General features: G+C 49.1%; 1 protein-coding gene across 4 annotated transcripts; it reads left to right on the top strand.

The window, feature by feature from the left end:
• Positions 1–888: 888 nt before the first annotated feature.
• On the top strand, positions 889–15,922 carry RMDN3 (regulator of microtubule dynamics 3). 4 transcript variants are annotated; one of them, XM_025884428.2, is made up of 13 exons: positions 889–990; positions 1,352–1,545; positions 3,462–3,654; positions 4,086–4,229; positions 9,891–10,176; positions 11,000–11,102; positions 12,371–12,431; positions 13,894–13,969; positions 14,123–14,200; positions 14,434–14,532; positions 14,736–14,789; positions 14,919–14,999; positions 15,238–15,922. In XM_025884428.2, the coding sequence occupies exons 2-13, from the start codon at positions 1,359–1,361 to the stop codon at positions 15,289–15,291; spliced, it is 1,416 nt and encodes a 471-aa protein (XP_025740213.1). In that variant the 5' UTR covers positions 889–990; positions 1,352–1,358; the 3' UTR covers positions 15,292–15,922. The 4 variants fall into 4 exon arrangements, with proteins under 4 accessions (XP_025740213.1, XP_073732908.1, XP_073732909.1 ...); XM_073876807.1 differs by having other exon boundaries at positions 3,404–3,654; XM_073876808.1 differs by lacking the exon at positions 14,434–14,532.
• Positions 15,923–16,490: the final 568 nt, after the last annotated feature.

The raw sequence follows: 16,490 nt of genomic DNA, 5'->3' as shown, positions 1-16,490 counted from the left end.
AATTTATGATTGTCTTCTGTTGAGTTTCTTCTGCTAGGGGTCTGTAATTGACAATTCTTCCTGTAATTGACATCAGGTTGCCCCTTCCAGTCTTCCCTTCTAGCAGCCTGTGTCTACATTAGTGGTTTCCCTTTATTAATTTTCACAGTGGGCACAGAAATTCTGAAGAATACAGCTTTTTAAAAAAATGAAGTGGTATCTGAACTAATTTAAGCAATTAGAGATCAACTCAAGTTTCAGCCTCACCCAAGTGCTTAAAAAAATGTCATCATTAGAGGAATGAATTTCATTTACATTCTGGAAATGGGAAAACAGTATATAACCCTGTTCTTGATTAAGGTACTACGGATAATTTAAGTTTAAGATTTTTTTAGTTCTGGGGTTTGCATCTGTTACGAGTTTTTAAGTGTCAACCGGCAGAAGCTGGCCCTGGTGACTCCGGGACTTCTTGTAGGTAACCAACCGTTTATCTGTTCTAATGTGAACTGCCGAAGGTGCTACTGTCTTGTGCTCAGTAAATGGCTCCAGTAAAAATGCATGAGTAAATCAAGCCGAAATCAAATAAAGTCTTGAGTTCTGACAGAGTGTCAAGGAATGGTGGGGAGGGGTGGTTTTCCAGAATGACAACGGGTTATTCTAGGCAGTAGACGCAAAGGGAGAAAGGCATTCGGGAACAGCAGGAAAATTGGCGTGACTGGAGGGAAATGGAACCTCATCTGGCCAGACACGGGTACTGCTGGAGCATCCGACCCAGAAGTCACCCCGCTCTCCTCCTCCCCACCTCTCTTCTCGCTCCTCGGTCCCCCTTTCCCGCTCGCTGCCGGCGCCGCCCCCTGAGAAAAGCGTAGGCGGAAGTGGAGCCCCGAGCGGTCGTCTCATCGCGCGTTCCTAAGGGCGCGCGGGGCTGCTGGCGCCGCTTGATGACGTCACGGTCATTGACAGCGTGAGGCGGCGGCCGTGGCGGCTGCTTCTTTGGTTGTGAGCGGCCGGGTAAGGTTCTGAGTTGATCCGCTGCCGGGCCAGGGCGCCTTCCGAGGGCGCGGGGGGTGGCTTGGAGTTTGCAGCCGGGGCGATGGGTTTGTTGTCTGCAGTGTCGTGGGGCTGGGGGCGGGAGTTGGAGGCCCAGAAACCTGACTCTGAGGTCAGGGCTGCGGGTATGTTGGAGGGGAGGCTGCGTCCAAGTTGGGTGAGAGGCACGGTAGTCGGGCACAGGGGTCTGGCGGAAACCCTAGGATCCAGATTGGGGTGAGGGTAGTCGGGAGCTTCGGGGGGGGGAGGATCACGCTCACGAATCTCTCTCCCCCTGTCCCCCCCCCCCCCGCCTACTCCCGGTGGTTCACGTGGGCTGCAGGTGCAGCATGTCTAGACTGGGGGTCTTGGGCGGTGCCCAAGCCGGGCTGGGACTGTTGCTGGGCACCGCCGCGGGCCTTGGATTCCTGTGTGCCCTTTACAGCCAGCGGTGGAAACGGACCCAGCGCCATGGCCACAGCCAGAGCCTACCTAACTCCCTGGACTACACGCAGACCCCAGAGCCAGGACGCCAGGGTACGAGCCGGTCCCCTGAGGCCACAGTGGTGGCTGACGGATGGGCCTAGGGTCCGGGCTGCCTTTAGCAGAGCCTGTGGGACAGGACAACGGGGGTGGGGGGTGCCTGAGAGTTTCACTTTTCTGTAAAGCTTATTGAAAAGGAAAGCAGCCTTCCTCTTCTTTCTTTTTCCTGTAATCCCAGGAAAGTATATTGTGAAAAGGCTGTTTAGCTTTCACTCTTAGTTCAGGCCACAATAGTGCCACGTATGTTTTAAAGGCACTTGCTTAGTGTTGGGTGAGTGGTTTAATAAGAGTCCAAAATATGGCAGAAGGGAAAACTGATTTTAGGGGAATTAAGTCTTGAGGCTTATGTATTATGTATTAGAATTTGAAGGGAACTTGGAGACTATCCAAGTTGGTTTTTTTTTTTTTAAATCCTTCTTAGGAGAAAATGGAGATTTGAAAAGATTGCATAACTTTCCCCAGGGTGTCACAGAGCAATTAAGTGGTAGGATTGGGCCTGGTCACCTGGTCCTGTGAACTTGCACAGTATGGATGTGGGAGTGCATGTTCTGCAGTTGAAGCTGAATGTTGCTAGAAGCCAGCCACAGCTGAAATGGATATTGCTTTTGTTTTGCAGAACTTTGACCTTACGTTATTTGAGCAAAGCATCTAGGGCTGGTTCAAACCACTCTCCTCAAGTGTGTGTAATAGAGAAGCACTGAGATCATGTCACCCTATGTTAATCGGGAATGAGTGTTTCTCTGATTACCAAATGCCAGATGGATTGGAAAAGTTTGTTTTAGAAGAGTCTTCAAAGAGTTATCAATTTAGATTGCAACTGGCTAGTAACCTAGTATTTCAAGTGTGCTTGTCTTTCCTTTTCCTTGAGCTTTATTTGTACGTTCTTAGCAGTAGATGTTTGGAGAAAGTGGCTATGTTCCCAGAGGTCTTTCTTTTCTAAAGTTTTATTTAATCTCTACACTTAATGACTTAATTTCTTAATCTCTACACTTAATCTCTATACTTAAATTAGTAATCTCTAAGGTCTCGAACTCACAACCCCTAGATCAAGAATCGCATGCTCTACCAACTGAGCCAGCTGGGTGCCCCCCCGAGATTTTTCTTGCCGTCTTGAGCAAGAAATTCTTGAATGATATTGGGTGTGTACTGTAATCCAGCCTAGACTCTTAGTAGATTTCCTTTAACACATTCATGCTTGCCTGGACTGTGGGTCCTGCCTTCCTGGTTTCTTTACTGTTTTTACATTTTCCAGTCCAATGGCCTTGGGTAGCTACCAGTTTATTAGCATTTATTGTGGGAATTTTTACCCAGAGCTCAAATGAGGGCTTGGGAATGGTGTTTTTCCCATGGGGTGTGGATGGGCTTGTCTCTTAGTAACTGCCCCTTTCTCTTTGCCCTTCTTTGATGATACTAAATGAAGTCCTTGAGAGGATCTCAGAGTTTCCTTTGCTGTTCTTTGTGAAGTGAAAGCTCAGAATTTGGGCTCAATTTTAGTTTTGCTGTGGGGTTAGTACTGACTGCCTGGTATACCGGAACTAGACGGACAGGTAGAGGGTTTTGTTTTCCTTTCACAGGGCAGGTGTCCTGCCTTCTAGGTACTGCGTTCTTCTAGGTACTGCAAGCATTTTACGTCCCCTGCCGTGGCGTGTGATACTGCTAAAGGCCCTGGTGTGACAGGTTCTTGGAACAGAGGGGGCTCTTGGTTAGAGATTGGGAATCTTGATTTTCTTTTTTCTTTGAATAGTAACTTGAAGACTTGTTACCGGGACTTAGCTATGAACATATACTGTCTGAGCTTCAAGGGTTTTGGTAAACTGAGCTCCAGTGAGAAGCAAGTGTTCTTAAATTCCAGGTCCATGGTCTTTTCCTCACTCTGTCCCCTGAGCATCACTGTGCTGTGCTTCCTTCAGTGAGGCCTTTTCGGGCAGTCTCCGGCGAGGCTGGAGACGCTGCGGTACTGCCCAGCCTTCCGCGAGAAGGCCAGGAGGAGGTGCTGGAGCGCGTGGACTTGGTGCTGACCGGTCTGGTGGCCCTGCGGCGTGAGGTAGAGGAGCTGAGGAGCAGCCTGCAGGGGCTGGCTGGGCAGATTGTTGGGGAGGTCCGGTGAGTGATGCAGCCTTCGGTCCCGCCTTGCCCCCTGCCCCTCAACTTCTCCTGGCCCCTCTGGCTTTCTCAGCTGAGCTGTGTCTTGGCCTTGCTGCTCTCTCTGAGGAAGAAGCCCGTTTTAAGCTTCTCACGTAATTGGCTGGGAAGCTGTAGGCTTGGTACCTTGCTTTCCACAAGTTCCTTGCTGCTTTAGGGCCCTCGTGATCTGCTGTAGCGGCTGCCATGCTTTGTTCTGAGTTAGCTGCTCTGCCCATGCAGGCTGGGTCCGGGGAGCTGCCCTTCGTGTTGTCCTAAGGGTAGAAACCTGGGATTATCTCTGTGTTTGGCCCTTTAATGAGCAGCAGGAGTAAGAGGTTCCCTCATGGGGAGGAGAAAGACAGGCTGGCTGGGGCCTAATGGCACCCTCTCTAAAGGGCCCTGCCTTTCAGATCCCACATGGAAGAGAGCCAGAGAGTGGCTCGGCGGCGAAGGTTCCCATTTGCCCGGGAGAGGAGTGACTCTACTGGGTCCAGCTCTGTCTACTTCACAGCCACCTCCGGAGCCACATTCACAGATGCTGAGAGCGAAGGCGGGTGAGTCCTTTCTCCTGGAGGCAGGGGTAGCTTCAGCCAGGTTACATTTTGTAGAAGTACTGTCTATCCGTGGAAAAGTCACACTGAGCGGCTGTCAATAATCTTGGGAACAAGGTAAGGGTATACAGGAATAAAATAAGGAATAGGTTAAACAAAAACCATCCACCTTATGTCACCCAGGCAGATGAGATGTTAACAATGCTTATTACTTGCAGCTGTCATTTTCCTCGGAGTTGGTTTTTCACATAGTTGCCGTTTTTTTCGTTAATTTTTATTTTCATTTTTCCCATAACATTAGTTGAACGTTTGCCTGTGTTTTCACAAGGACTTTATAAGTATTGTTTTCGGACTTTATTTCCTTCACTCAGTGGCTGAGCCAGGTTTCCAGAGCCCTCTAAGTTCTAACTGTGCTCCCCTCTCCTGGAAGCTCCGCTCCTCCCACGGGGGAGGCGCGCTCGCGCTCCCGTGCCATCTTGACAGGTGGGAGCTGACCGAGTCCTTGGTAGCTCAGCCGGTCTGACCATAGGCCTCATTGCGATACGGGACAGCAGGCACGAGTCTGGTGGACAGCCTCCAAACGTGGTCAGGCTAAGGGCTTTTTTATTTTAAGTCAATAGTGCCATTTTGAAACTTGGTCTCAAGGGTGGAGTCTGAATGAAGGTCTTTGTTGTGGTGCCCGATGCCATCACTGGCAGCTTCCACCCTTGCGTGCTGCCAGCTCCTCTGTGAGGTCTTGAGGCTGACCTTTCTTCCTGCCCAAGGAAAAGACTGGCACAGAGAACAGCCCAGCCTTCTGCTGGGACAGGACTGACTCGGCTATAAACATGCCTACGGCCATTCAGGGTGATCTTTGCAGCAATGTCCTTCTTTAGCTGAAACACCTTATGATGTTAACTACTGTTTATTTTTCCTCTGGCAGACACCATGCCAAGCACTTTAAAGATTTTTTTTTTTTATTTATTTATTGAGAGAGAGAGAGAATGATAGAGAGCATGAGAGGGTGGAGGGTCAGAGGGAGAAGCAGACTCCCTGCTGAGCAGGGAGCCCGATGCGGGACTCGATCCTGGGACTCCAGGATCATGACCTGAGCCGAAGGCAGTTGCTTAACCAACTGAGCCACCCAGGCGCCCCATGCCAAGCACTTTAGAGCCATTTCCTCACCTAATCCTCCCAGGGATCCTAGGAAGTAGGTGCTGCTCTTCTTCCTTTTCTCAGATGGAGACTTGAGGCTTGGTGAGGTTTGATGCCTTGCCCAGAGTTATACAGCTATTAAGTGCAGGCTCAGTGAGGCTCATCTGCAGGGGTGTGAGGGTCTGTGATCTAAGGCATGGCTTGGGTGTGGGGGCATGGAAAGGCCTTTACAGGAAGACATGTCCCATGCAGCCCTTGGGAGTTCTTCCCGGGGACTAAGAGCTGCCACAACTCACTGCCCAGGGAAGACCTACCCATAGCAGTATGATCTGGTCAGTACATCTTAAAAAGATTTCAGCCTCATTTTCTTGTTTGGGACAGTATATTCTCCTGCCTCTCCTCATTTGGTTTTCTAAGAAAATGAAGAATACTACTACTTTTTTCCCATATTACTACCATTGGGCATCTGTACTGGATTTGATCACTGATTGCTCAGGCACCTCTTGCAACAAGCCAGGTCTTGATAAGATCTTTAGTCCTCCATTTGCGACTTCTGTTGTTGGGAGTTATCTGATCCCTATTATCTGTATTGTCAAGGGTTAGTGGACGTGGCCCTTTTCAATTACCTAATACTTCTGTTTCCAGAAGGCTGTGTTAGATTAGGGGGCAGAAATGGAATTCGTATTTGATATATCTGGGCTGAAAAGAAAGAGGGACAAAGTAATTGATAGTGGACCCTGAGACTTAAGGAGCATCTCTATACAACTCACTGAAGGAGGTCACTTGGGTGGGAAACTTAACATTTGTAAGAGGGTAAATCAGAAGGAGAGGTCACAGCTCTGCCCAAGATCAAGATGTAGAACTCGGGGCGCCTGGGTGGCTCAGTTGTTAGGCATCTGCCTTCGGCTCAGGTCCTGATCCCAGGGTCCTGGGATCGAGCCCCACATCGGGCTCCCTGCTCCGTGGGAAGCCTGCTTCTCCCTCTCCCACTCCCCCTGCTTGTGTTTCCTCTCTCGCTGTGTCTCTCTCTGTCAAAATAAGTAAATAAAATCTTAAAAAAAAGATGTAGAGCTTGAGGCCTTTAATGATGATTTTAAGAAGTTGTACAAGGGGCGCCTGGGTGGCTCTGTCAGTTGAGCGACTGATTCTTGATTTTGACTCAGGTCATGATCTCAGGGTGGTGGGATTGAGCCCCAGGTTGGGCTCTGTGTTCAGTGGGGAATCTGCTTGAGATTCTCTCCCTCTCCCTTTGCCCCTCCTCCTGCTTGCTTGTGCACATGCACTCGCTTTCTTTCTCCCTCTCCAATAAGTAAATCTTAAAGAAGTTGTACAAACTTCTGGGAACAGTGAGGGCCAGGGGATTTAACCAGGGAAGTTTGTGGGTGCTTCACTGCGTGGGGTGCTCACTGGGGCTCTGAAGGCCATAAGGGGAAAGACAGGCTTATCAGCCAACCCATGATGGGATGAGACAAAGGGTGGCCTTCTTAATTACTAGCAGGCTTAGCCCATGACTGATCCTGTGGCATGTAGAAGCTGATGGTGGTACATAGTGCAAGAGTCCAGTTTAGCTGGCTGCTGTCTGGGGCAGTGGCCATGGTGAATTAATTCTTTTTGTCATGGTCAGTGCCATATAGGTCAAGGGGGAATTTTGGGAGGAGACCCCAAACTCTGGAATGGCTTTGAACATGTGGGACCAGAGGAGGAGTGCTTCTTTGAGGGATGAAAGGCTAAGCATATTTAATAGCCTACTCCACTGAACGCTGTATTCCCTTTTCTTCCACATAAAATAGCAACTTTGAGCAGCTCCCAGGGGACCGACTGAATATGGCAGAGGCAGAGTCACCATGTGGGTCCACAAGCTTGTTCCCTGAACATTGTACCAAACATAGCTTTACTTCTCTTCTGATCAAAACCCAGCTTGCCCTAAAACACCAACTCCCCCAGCAAGCCTTCCCAGGCATTCCAGCCAAGGATTGCCTGCAACCTCATTGCCACTCCTTGGGCATTTATCACCTTGTTTAGGTCGGTCTTATCTTCCCCACCACTGAGAGTCTCCCATGCCTGGATGTCTTTGAATGCTTTAGCTCAGCCCCTTTAACGGGGCTTAGAGGAGTCAAAAGAAAGAAACTTAATTATCAAAAGGGGATATGTGTGTGACTGAGTCCTTGATCACAGACTTGCGGGCTCTCCTCAAGGGATAGGGTCGGGTGGCTCTGGCCTCCTTGCTCTGAAGGAGCCACAGTCTCTACTGTATGTGGGAACAGTGTGTTGCACCCAAGGGCACAGCTCCAAAGAGCCTTTTCAAAGGTCCCTGCCAGTCCCTGTCAGATGTCAAAAGCCACAGGGCATGTTAACAAAAGGGACCCCCCTCGCTCTGGTGGATTTCTCCAAGGGCTGGATTGGTGGTCTGACAGGTGTGAGAGCCCAGTGTGAACACAGAGACGCAGCCCACGTAACTCTGGAAGGCCCGGAAGCTCACGAGGCTGATGTCTGTGCTCAGGCAACAGGTGTCTGCCCGCCCACTGCATGCCAGCCAGCAGGGTGCACATGAGCAAGGCAGAGCTCCCTAGAGTGGGGCTGAGGTGGAAAAAAGGCCTCCTCGCCGTTCGGCCTCACTGGAGCGTCCGTGCCTCACAGGCTCCACCAGCTCTTACTCTGCGGGTAGCAGCAAAGTCCCTCCTGACCACTCCTTTTCCTCAGCCACGTTGAGCTCCCTGGAGAGACTGCTGATGCTATGCATTGTAGGGGTCAGAGCAGGGGTCCCTCCCTGGGAGACTCGGGATTTGAACTCCTCACTGGAGGGAGTTGAGCAAGCAGTAGTGCCTCCCTTTCTTTCTAGCAACAGGAGATCCGAGACTCTAGCTCCTTACCCCAGGTAACCCATTTACCCGTCTTGCCTTTCGGTCTGGCTGGGCTGAGTAGAGGTGCTGGTAGACTCTGATTTGATGTTCTCATTTGGGCAGGTTATTGTCCAAGGCTTCAGAATTGGTTGGGAGTCTGTCGAGGCTGCCCCTGGATGGTCTTGTTCATCACCACCCAGGTTGGTTGTAAATCCTATGCCACTTTTCCTTATCCCTCTAATTTCTAACGTTTCTACTGCACATTGCTAGAGGGGAAAGAACTTGGATAACATCTTAAAAAGCAAGGTGAAGCTAAGGTCGATACCCTACAGGTTCCTGTAGTAGCTGTTCCTGGGGCCCTTTGTTAGATGAGTCTGGAAGCTCCTCTGTGAAGCAGTGGCACAGACTGCGCCCTCGGTCTGGTTGCACGCTTAGTACCTTCCGGATGGAGCCCACCTCCTTGTTGGGTCTGGCTTTCTGGCCTACTACTTGCTGCCGGACTTGACACTGTCTTGTCCTGCCTTTATTTGTAGGTGCCTTTCTCATCTCTCCAGGTCTGTTTTGCGCCAGCTGTAGGTATCCTGTCTGTCTTTCATTCCAGGAGGAAGGCCTATCCCTAAATGACCCTAAGATCTTCCCTGTGCTTCAGAACCTTCTGGCTCTGACAGAACCTGCTTTTCCTTCACTCAGGTCTGGAGGTTTCTCTGGTGTCTGCTTCTAGCCCCTGGAAGTCTGACATTGTCCTCTGCTCAATTTTTTGTCTGATTCAGTTGGCAGTTAGGGAGAACACCCTCATCAGCCACTGGTGAAAGCCAAGATCCAAGAGAAATGTGGCCACCTCTTCAGTGAGCTCATCAAAGTAGGGGGTTCCAAGGAGACATGTCCCTGGCTTGTGGCGGCCCCAGAGATACCGTCCCAGGCCCTTCTGTTTGCATCTTCCTCCTCTCCTGATCCCGGTTGCAGAGTGGCCTTTCCCCACCCCGAGCAAGTTCCTAAGGTTTCTAAGGGCTACTCCTACTGTGGTTTAGGTTTGGCTGCTGACTTAGGACAAAGGTATACCTTGAATTGAGAAAGAAAATGTAGATATTTAGGCTGCCCGTGGTCTCAGAGGCTGGCACCCACCCATGTTGTTTCTGGCGGTGCTTTTGGCTGATAAGGCAAAAATGATTGACAAACCCTTAGCCTGGTAAGCCATCTAGCTCAGGAGATCAGCTCCACCCACATTACGGTTTTTTTTTATCTTAAGTGTTTCTTTTTTACCTAAAAGAACATATGCTCATTAAAGCAATCATATGTTAAAAAGTAGAAAAACTTCCTTTAATTCTTCTACCATGAGATCTAGCAACATTTTGTTACATTCCTTTCTAGGCGGCTTCTTTCTAGCCTTTTTCTTTTTCTGATTATCTGGCCAACTTGGTAGCTCGGCTGGGGGTTCTGTATTGGCCCCTGACTGCCACAGTGCCCCCAGCTGGTCACTTTCCTTCCAGAATCATTTTCCCAGCCCGTGGTTCCCGTAGGAAGCTTTCTCTCAAGTACTCATTTCTGCCCCTAAGTGGTAGAAATGGTTTTTACTCGGTGCTCTGGACAGCAGCGCCATGAAGCGTCCCGCTTTGTGGGTGGGAGACAGACCCTAGAGCTCTGAGGCTAAATAATCTCCCTTGACCCTGTCACTTCTGTTTCTTTGCCACAGTTACACCACAGCCAATGCCGAGTCTGACTATGAGCGGGACTCTGACAGGGACAGTGATGACGGGGAAGATGAAGTGAGCTGTGAGACTGTAAAGATGGGGAGAAAGGCTTCTCCGGACCTGGAGGCGGAGGTGGCTTTGGGCCCAGTGGCTGGAGCCCTGGATGCTGGAGGCTCCCCTGGCCTGGAGGACGTGCTGCCCCTCCTGCAGCAGGCGGATGAGCTACACCAGGGCAGCGAGAAGGGCAAGCGGGAGGGCTTCCAGCTGCTGCTCAGCAACAAGCCTGCGGTAAGGCCCCAGCTGCCTGTCTGCCCTCACTAGCCCCCCCCAGCGCCCCCTGGGAATGGAGGAAGGCCACTGTCACTTGTAAGCCTGCAAGATGCCCTAGGAAGGGAAATGAGGGTGAGATGGCTGGTTCTGCATGGATGCCCCAGGGTTGCACATCCTGTTCCAAGTAGGCCACGCACTGCCCCTTGGGGCCTGGCTGAACCGCCTGCCCTAGAGCCTCCTCACCACAGTCCTCTGCCTCTTGTAGAGCTCCTGCCAAAGAGCACTACCTCTTACAGTGGAGAGAAATGTGGAAAGGACTGGAATATTTTTTTTTTCCTCTTTTATTTCCCTTGAGGCAGAGCCCAAGCTGCCTGCCCTACTTGAAGTTTCCATCCCAAGTGACAAGTGTGGAGGTCACTCAGCCACAGTTTCCTTCTCCTCTGGTGTACTGCCAGAATTTATGCTCACCCAGGTATAAATGCCCCGGAGTTAGAATGTTTCCTTCTCTTGGGCATTCTCACATCTTTCATTGTGTCAGCAAGACTTCTCATTGTGCCTCATTTCATCTTCGAGTGGACCTTTCCTCCTCACAGTTATCAGGCCAGAATGCCCTCACTCGGAGGCTGGCGCATCTGCTGGCCAGAGATGACATAGCACCAGTTAGCTAACTGCAGGTGGGAGGTTGTGTGGGGGTGGAATGCTGTGCCTAAGGCTGGCCTGATGTCAGTTTGAAACACACTAGCTTGGAAACTCAAACCTACGGCTTGGGAAGAAGGCCAGAGCCCCAGTTCTCTGCAGCTGAAGAAGAGGGGCCTCATCCATCCCTCTGTTTGGTCTGCAGTATGGAAGCCGGCAGGACTTTCTCTGGCGCCTGGCCCGGGCCTATAGCGACATGTGTGAGCTCACTGAAGAGGTGACTGAGAAGAAGTCATATGCCCTAAATGGTAAGTGCTGACAGATTCCTGATGGGAAGGTGACTGATTCCGGGGGTGGAGCTGGCCCATCTGTTTGGGGCTCAGGGGAACCACCAAGATATAGGCTGTCAGGGCAGTTGTGGCTCAGTTACTCACGAGAGAGAAACTCTGGTTCCCAGGGACTTCTGCTTCCTTTTTGAGCCAGCAGTCTCTGCTTCTCTGCACAGCATGATTAATACAGGTGCAAATGTTTTTAGGGGTAGTTGTATCATACTAGCACAATTCTTTGTTCTCACTCCCCAGCTGCAAGAGAGGGCTTTCTTAATCTGAAGAGGTTTTTTTTTGCTGCTGCTTAGGAATCTGGTTTGAGTTATGGAGCCTGTGGGGCAGGTGTTCTCTAAGAGTATCAGTAGAGTATGTTTGGTGAGTGCCCGTGAGCAGCAGTTTGGAAGAATACTACTAGCTTAGGAGTCCTTGGGATCTACTTAACAACTCTGTTGCCAAAGTCTGCATCCTGGCAGGTAGGGTGCATATGAATGATGCCAAGCTCAGGGCTTGTCACTGCTATGTCACTGAGAATCCTGGGATTTTGAAAAATGACTGGTCTGTTGGGGACAGTTTGATTGCCACTGGGTTCTTTTATATTTAAAATGCTTTGATGGGGGGTGCCTGGGTGGCTCAGTCGTTAAGCGTCTGCTTTCGGCTCGGGTCATGATCCCAGGGTCCTGGGATCGAGCCCCACATCGGGCTCCCTGCTCAGCGGGAAGCCTGCTTCTCCCTCTCCCACTCCCCCTGCTTGTGTTCCCTCTCTCGCTGTCTCTGTCAGATAAATAAATGAAATCTTAAAAAAAAAAAGCTTTGAGGGGCACCTTGGTGGCTCAGTCAGTTAAGTGTTGGACTCTTGGTTTCAGCTCAAGTCATGATCTCAGGGTTGTGAGGTCGAGCTCCACATGGGGCTCTGCGCTCAGAATGGAGTCGGCTTGAGATTCTCTCTCCCAACCCCCACTGCTCACACACTGCCTTAAAAAAAAAAAAAGCTTTAAACACATCAGGTGGGTGTTGTAAAAAGAAGGTAGTTGGGCAGCTGATGACAGAGCTAGGGAAAGCAACGAGGTGAAGCAGAAATTATCCCTGTGAAGCTATTTGCAGCTTTTCATTCTCACATTCAAAATTATTGCAAACAATCCCGGGTTGGGTAGGGATTGGTAAGAGCTAGAGTAGTCATTCTTGCCATAGCCCCTCATGTGGAAGTGTGCATGGGAGCCCTTGTCAACTCTGGATCACCTTTGTCCCTACAGGAAAAGAAGAAGCAGAGGCTGCCCTGAAGAAGGGGGATGGGAATGCTGACTGTCACCAGTGGTAATAACACTCTGCGGGGTCCTGGGAAGAGCTAGCATGAGTTACAGTGGAAGAGAGCCATTTCTCTACCAGAGGAAACAGGAGAGGGAGCTCTGGCCTTTATTACCATATGGCTGGGCCTAACCCAAACCAGGGACCCAGGGGAGTTTTTTTGGAAGGTGCCCTGGAAGTGAGGCAAGGGCGAATTCGAAGATTTTGTTGTTGTTGGAGCTTAGAGAAATACGTAGCTTTTTGAGTCATCCTTGCTACAAAATTCGTGGGTTCTTGGTTCTTCAGGGAGGCTGGCACAATTTGTAGCTCCTGCACAAGCTCTTCTTTCCCCCTAACTGTAATCCCTGGCTGGTGGTAGACTTTGGCTTCTTTGCTTGGCTGGCATGAGTTAAAGCGAATGTGAGCTCACCCCCAGGAAGTTTAGTTTATTAGCTTACAAAAACATCAGCCCTGCTTTTGTTGTCTCCTGTGAGGCAAAGTTCTTCCAACTTCCATGGGTCAAGGCCAACTTGTGTCCTAGGGCCTGGTTCCAGCACCTCAGAGTCTTAGTGAAAATTCCCTTCTCACCTCCCCTTTGCTTTCCATATTTCCGTCCTAAGATTGTCACTGCAAGGGCTCTTCTCAGAGGCCAGGTCATTGCCACTTCCCTGTGGATTTCCTTGGGGCTCCTGGACTCCTAAGGCTGGAAATTGATCTCCTACTTTATTCTTGGGGAACAGCTTTTTGAAGGAAATACGGAAATGAGCCTCTGGAAGTTTCGGATACAAATGCCACCGTCCCCCCCCCCCCCGATATTTGTTGAGTATATGAAAAAGTAACTTGGGTCTCTAGACACTCATTTAATGTCAACTGTGCTTCCAGAAACAATGCTGGGAGGATGGAGTAGTGAGACTTTTGTTTTTGAAGACAGAATATGGGAAGCTGGCTGGCTTTGTTCCCTTGGGAGGATGTGGAGAGGACTAAAATCTGAAGCCTTTCTCCCTCTGCTTCTGTTGGTTCCCAAATTAACATTAGAATTTCCTAGAGTATCCCAGTTTGTCTTGGAATATAGCTTCCCCAGGACATGCCTGTATGCTTCTAAAGCTAATGAGACTTTTTAGTGTCTGCTTAGGAGATAAGAACCAATGTACTTAGGTCCTTTACATTTTGATGCTGATTATTAGAGATCTGCTTTTTAAGTTTTTACAACCCCCAGTGGCTGTACTCATTATAGGGGGAAATTTGTGGAGACTTGGACTGAGACACTGCCAAAATGTTAAGTATGAGAAGTTTACTGTGGTGGACCCCACTTTTTTGTACCTAGCATACTTTGGAGAATTGTGTGGGGATTATGAATTGGGACCACAGATCTGTGAAAAGAGGAATTTTGTACGTATGGAGATGCTATTTTCAGCTCTGTTTGAGGGGGAAGGGGGCAGTGGATGGGAAGCCCGTGTCTTGTCCCTGAGCTTGCTGCGGCTTTCCCCCTTAGGTATGCAGTGCTTTGTGGTCAGCTGGCTGAGCATGAGAGCATCCAGAGGCGCATCCAGAGTGGCTTTAGCTTCAAGGTGAGGAAAGGCTTCTCTTCCTTCCCTTGTGCTGCTCTAGTCCAGATTTGCGGCTCTTTCCTTGCTCCTTGCAAAGGATGCTCCTACGGTTTCTACGACTTCTTGTTCTTCCTTCAGCAACTCTGATGTCAATTTGTATTTTTTCTCCCTCAGGAGCACGTGGACAAAGCCATTGCTCTCCAGCCAGAAAACCCTATGGCTCACTTTCTCCTTGGCAGGTGGTGCTACCAGGTAAGCTGAATTCCAGGGCGCCTGGGTGGCTTACTTGGTTGAACTCCCGACTCTTGGTTTCAGCTCAGGTCATGATCTCAGGGTCATGAGACTGAGCCCGTGTTAGGCTCCAAGCTCAGCAGGGAATCTGCTTGAGATTCTCTCTCCCCCTCTGGCCCCACCCTCACCAGCTTTCTCTCTCTCAAAACAAAACAAACCACCTTTTAATTCACTTTTTGATCTTTTGGTGGCAGGTCTCTCACCTGAGTTGGTTAGAAAAAAAAACTGCTACAGCTTTGTTTGAAAGCCCTCTCAGTGCCACTGTGCAGGATGCCCTCCAAAGCTTCCTAAAGGTATAAAGTATTGGGAAGGAAGGGAGGGATTTCTGGTAGGGAGCAATTTTATGCCTGTCTCTTCTATGGGAAAATCAGAACCACCTGGACAGCTTATAAAGATAGAGTTCCCCAGACCAGGGCTGGAAAGCTCTATTTAATAAACTTCAGCCTGACTTGAATTTGGTAATTTCCTTACTGAAATGCCTTCTTCCCTTTTCTAGGCTGAAGAATTACAGCCGGGATTTTCCAAAGCAGGGAGGGTATATATTTCCAAGGTAAATTCACCTGTTTTTTTTTTTTTTTCAATGTAGATGAAACTATATATGTTGATAAATAATGGGAAGTCCTCAAAGTCAGTCTCCTGGTGGTGGTTCTCCCAGGTTTTCACTGTTATCTCTTCTCAGTGCTACAGAGAACTAGGAAAAAACTCTGAAGCTAGACAGTGGATGAAGTTAGCCCTGGAGCTGCCGGATGTCACCAACGAGGTAATACTTTGTTCCATTATTGAATCATGTGACCTTTACAGGAAAGAAAATTTTCCCTTGAGGTTTTATTTCCCTACAAAAGAGTCTACACTGTTGCATATAGGCTCCTAGGGGAGGAGGCAGATTTCATAGGCTGCAGGCTGTTCTGGGAAAGTAGGTTCAAGACTGTGGTTAACAGAGCTCAGCAGGGAAGGTATCAGTGGTTTGGGAAATGAGTCCTTGTCTTTGTTTCCCTTAGGATTCAGCTTTCCAGAAGGACTTGGAAGAATTGGAAGTAATTTTAAGAGAATAATCACATTTCAATGGCCTTCGTGACTTGAGGGAGACTGCCCTGCTTAGATCATCAGGAATCTAAGTGGTGGTCCTGACTCCTGGGTCTGACTGGTATCCATAACCATTCCCCAATTTCTTTCTTCTTGCCCACTGGTTAATTTATTCTAATCCCTTATTTTATCTGAAATTGGGGAAGTACATAAGGCCAGGATTGCTATGGTTAAGTGAATTCTTGAAAAATCAAGAGTAATATATATATATATATAGCACTGAGGGCTATCTTTAGCCTGCTGGTGAGGTGGATGAACTTCAAAGAGCTCTAAGAACAAAACACAGAACTTGTACTCTAATCTTTTCTATTAATAAATATTTGACTCTAAGCTCTACAGTTCTAAGGCCATACCCTGTCTGTCAATCAGGGTAAAAGGAAAGGTCCGGGCAGCCCGTGGATGTTGCCCCCTTCTCACCTATCACATCAGTTCTAACTATCCTGGGCCGAGGGGCTGGGCTGCTTTACTTCCAGAGTCCTGGCAGCTTTTGGAAGGACACCAGTGCATAAGGCTTATGAGACTGTGAAGTAGTGATCTGAGGAGTTGCCTGGAATATATTTTGGTACAAACCTGAAATAAACCAAATTTGACTATATTCCCCTATGTTTGCCATCAGCTCCTTTCTTGCCTGACATTTCCGTAATTGTTTCCTACTACTGAAACTACTACAGACAAATAGAAGAGTAGCACCCAATAGTTTAAGCTCTTGGGTTAAAGCTACTTTCAGTAGAAATTTTAGTTGCATGTGAAACACAGGCTGAGCGCCTATTTTAGCCTAATAAGGCCTATTCTAACTAGGCTACTCTTTTTTTTAAAGATTTTATTTATTTGAGAGAAAGAATGAGAGAGGGAGAGAGCACATGAGAGGGGGGAGGGTCAGAGGGAGAAGCAGACTCCGGGAGCCCAATGCAGGACTCGATCCCGGGACTCCAGGATCACGACCTGAGCCAAAGGCAGTAGCTTAACCAACTGAGCCACCCAGGCGCCCCCAACTAGGCTACTCTTATGGCCAACAGCACAAAGCCTAATCTCACCTGATAAATCTCACCTACAAGAATAACATAAGTTTATAGGACTGAAGGATTGAAATGCTCTTATATAAGAACCAAGCTGGGTGCCTGGGTGGCTCAGTTGGTTAAGCGACTGCCTTCAGCTCAGGTCATGATCC

This window comes from Callorhinus ursinus, unplaced genomic scaffold (assembly GCF_003265705.2).
Source record: "Callorhinus ursinus isolate GAN/ISIS: 27379988/994484 unplaced genomic scaffold, GSC_fseal_2.0 scaffold25, whole genome shotgun sequence".
NCBI classification, from domain to species: domain Eukaryota; kingdom Metazoa; phylum Chordata; class Mammalia; order Carnivora; family Otariidae; genus Callorhinus; species Callorhinus ursinus.
This window is presented reverse-complemented; position numbering and strand designations above follow the sequence as displayed.

What these genes read in the sequence shown, in the direction of transcription:
- RMDN3 (XM_025884428.2), top strand. Translation starts at nt 1,359, where the DNA reads ATGTCTAGACTGGGGGTCTTGGGCGGTGCCCAAGCCGGGCTGGGACTG. An exon ending in AGAGTGGCTTTAGCTTCAAG is followed by an intron (nt 13,970 to 14,122) that starts GTGAGGAAAGGC and finishes TTTCTCCCTCAG; the next exon opens with GAGCACGTGGACAAAGCCAT. An exon ending in GGAGGGTATATATTTCCAAG is followed by an intron (nt 14,790 to 14,918) that starts GTAAATTCACCT and finishes ATCTCTTCTCAG; the next exon opens with TGCTACAGAGAACTAGGAAA.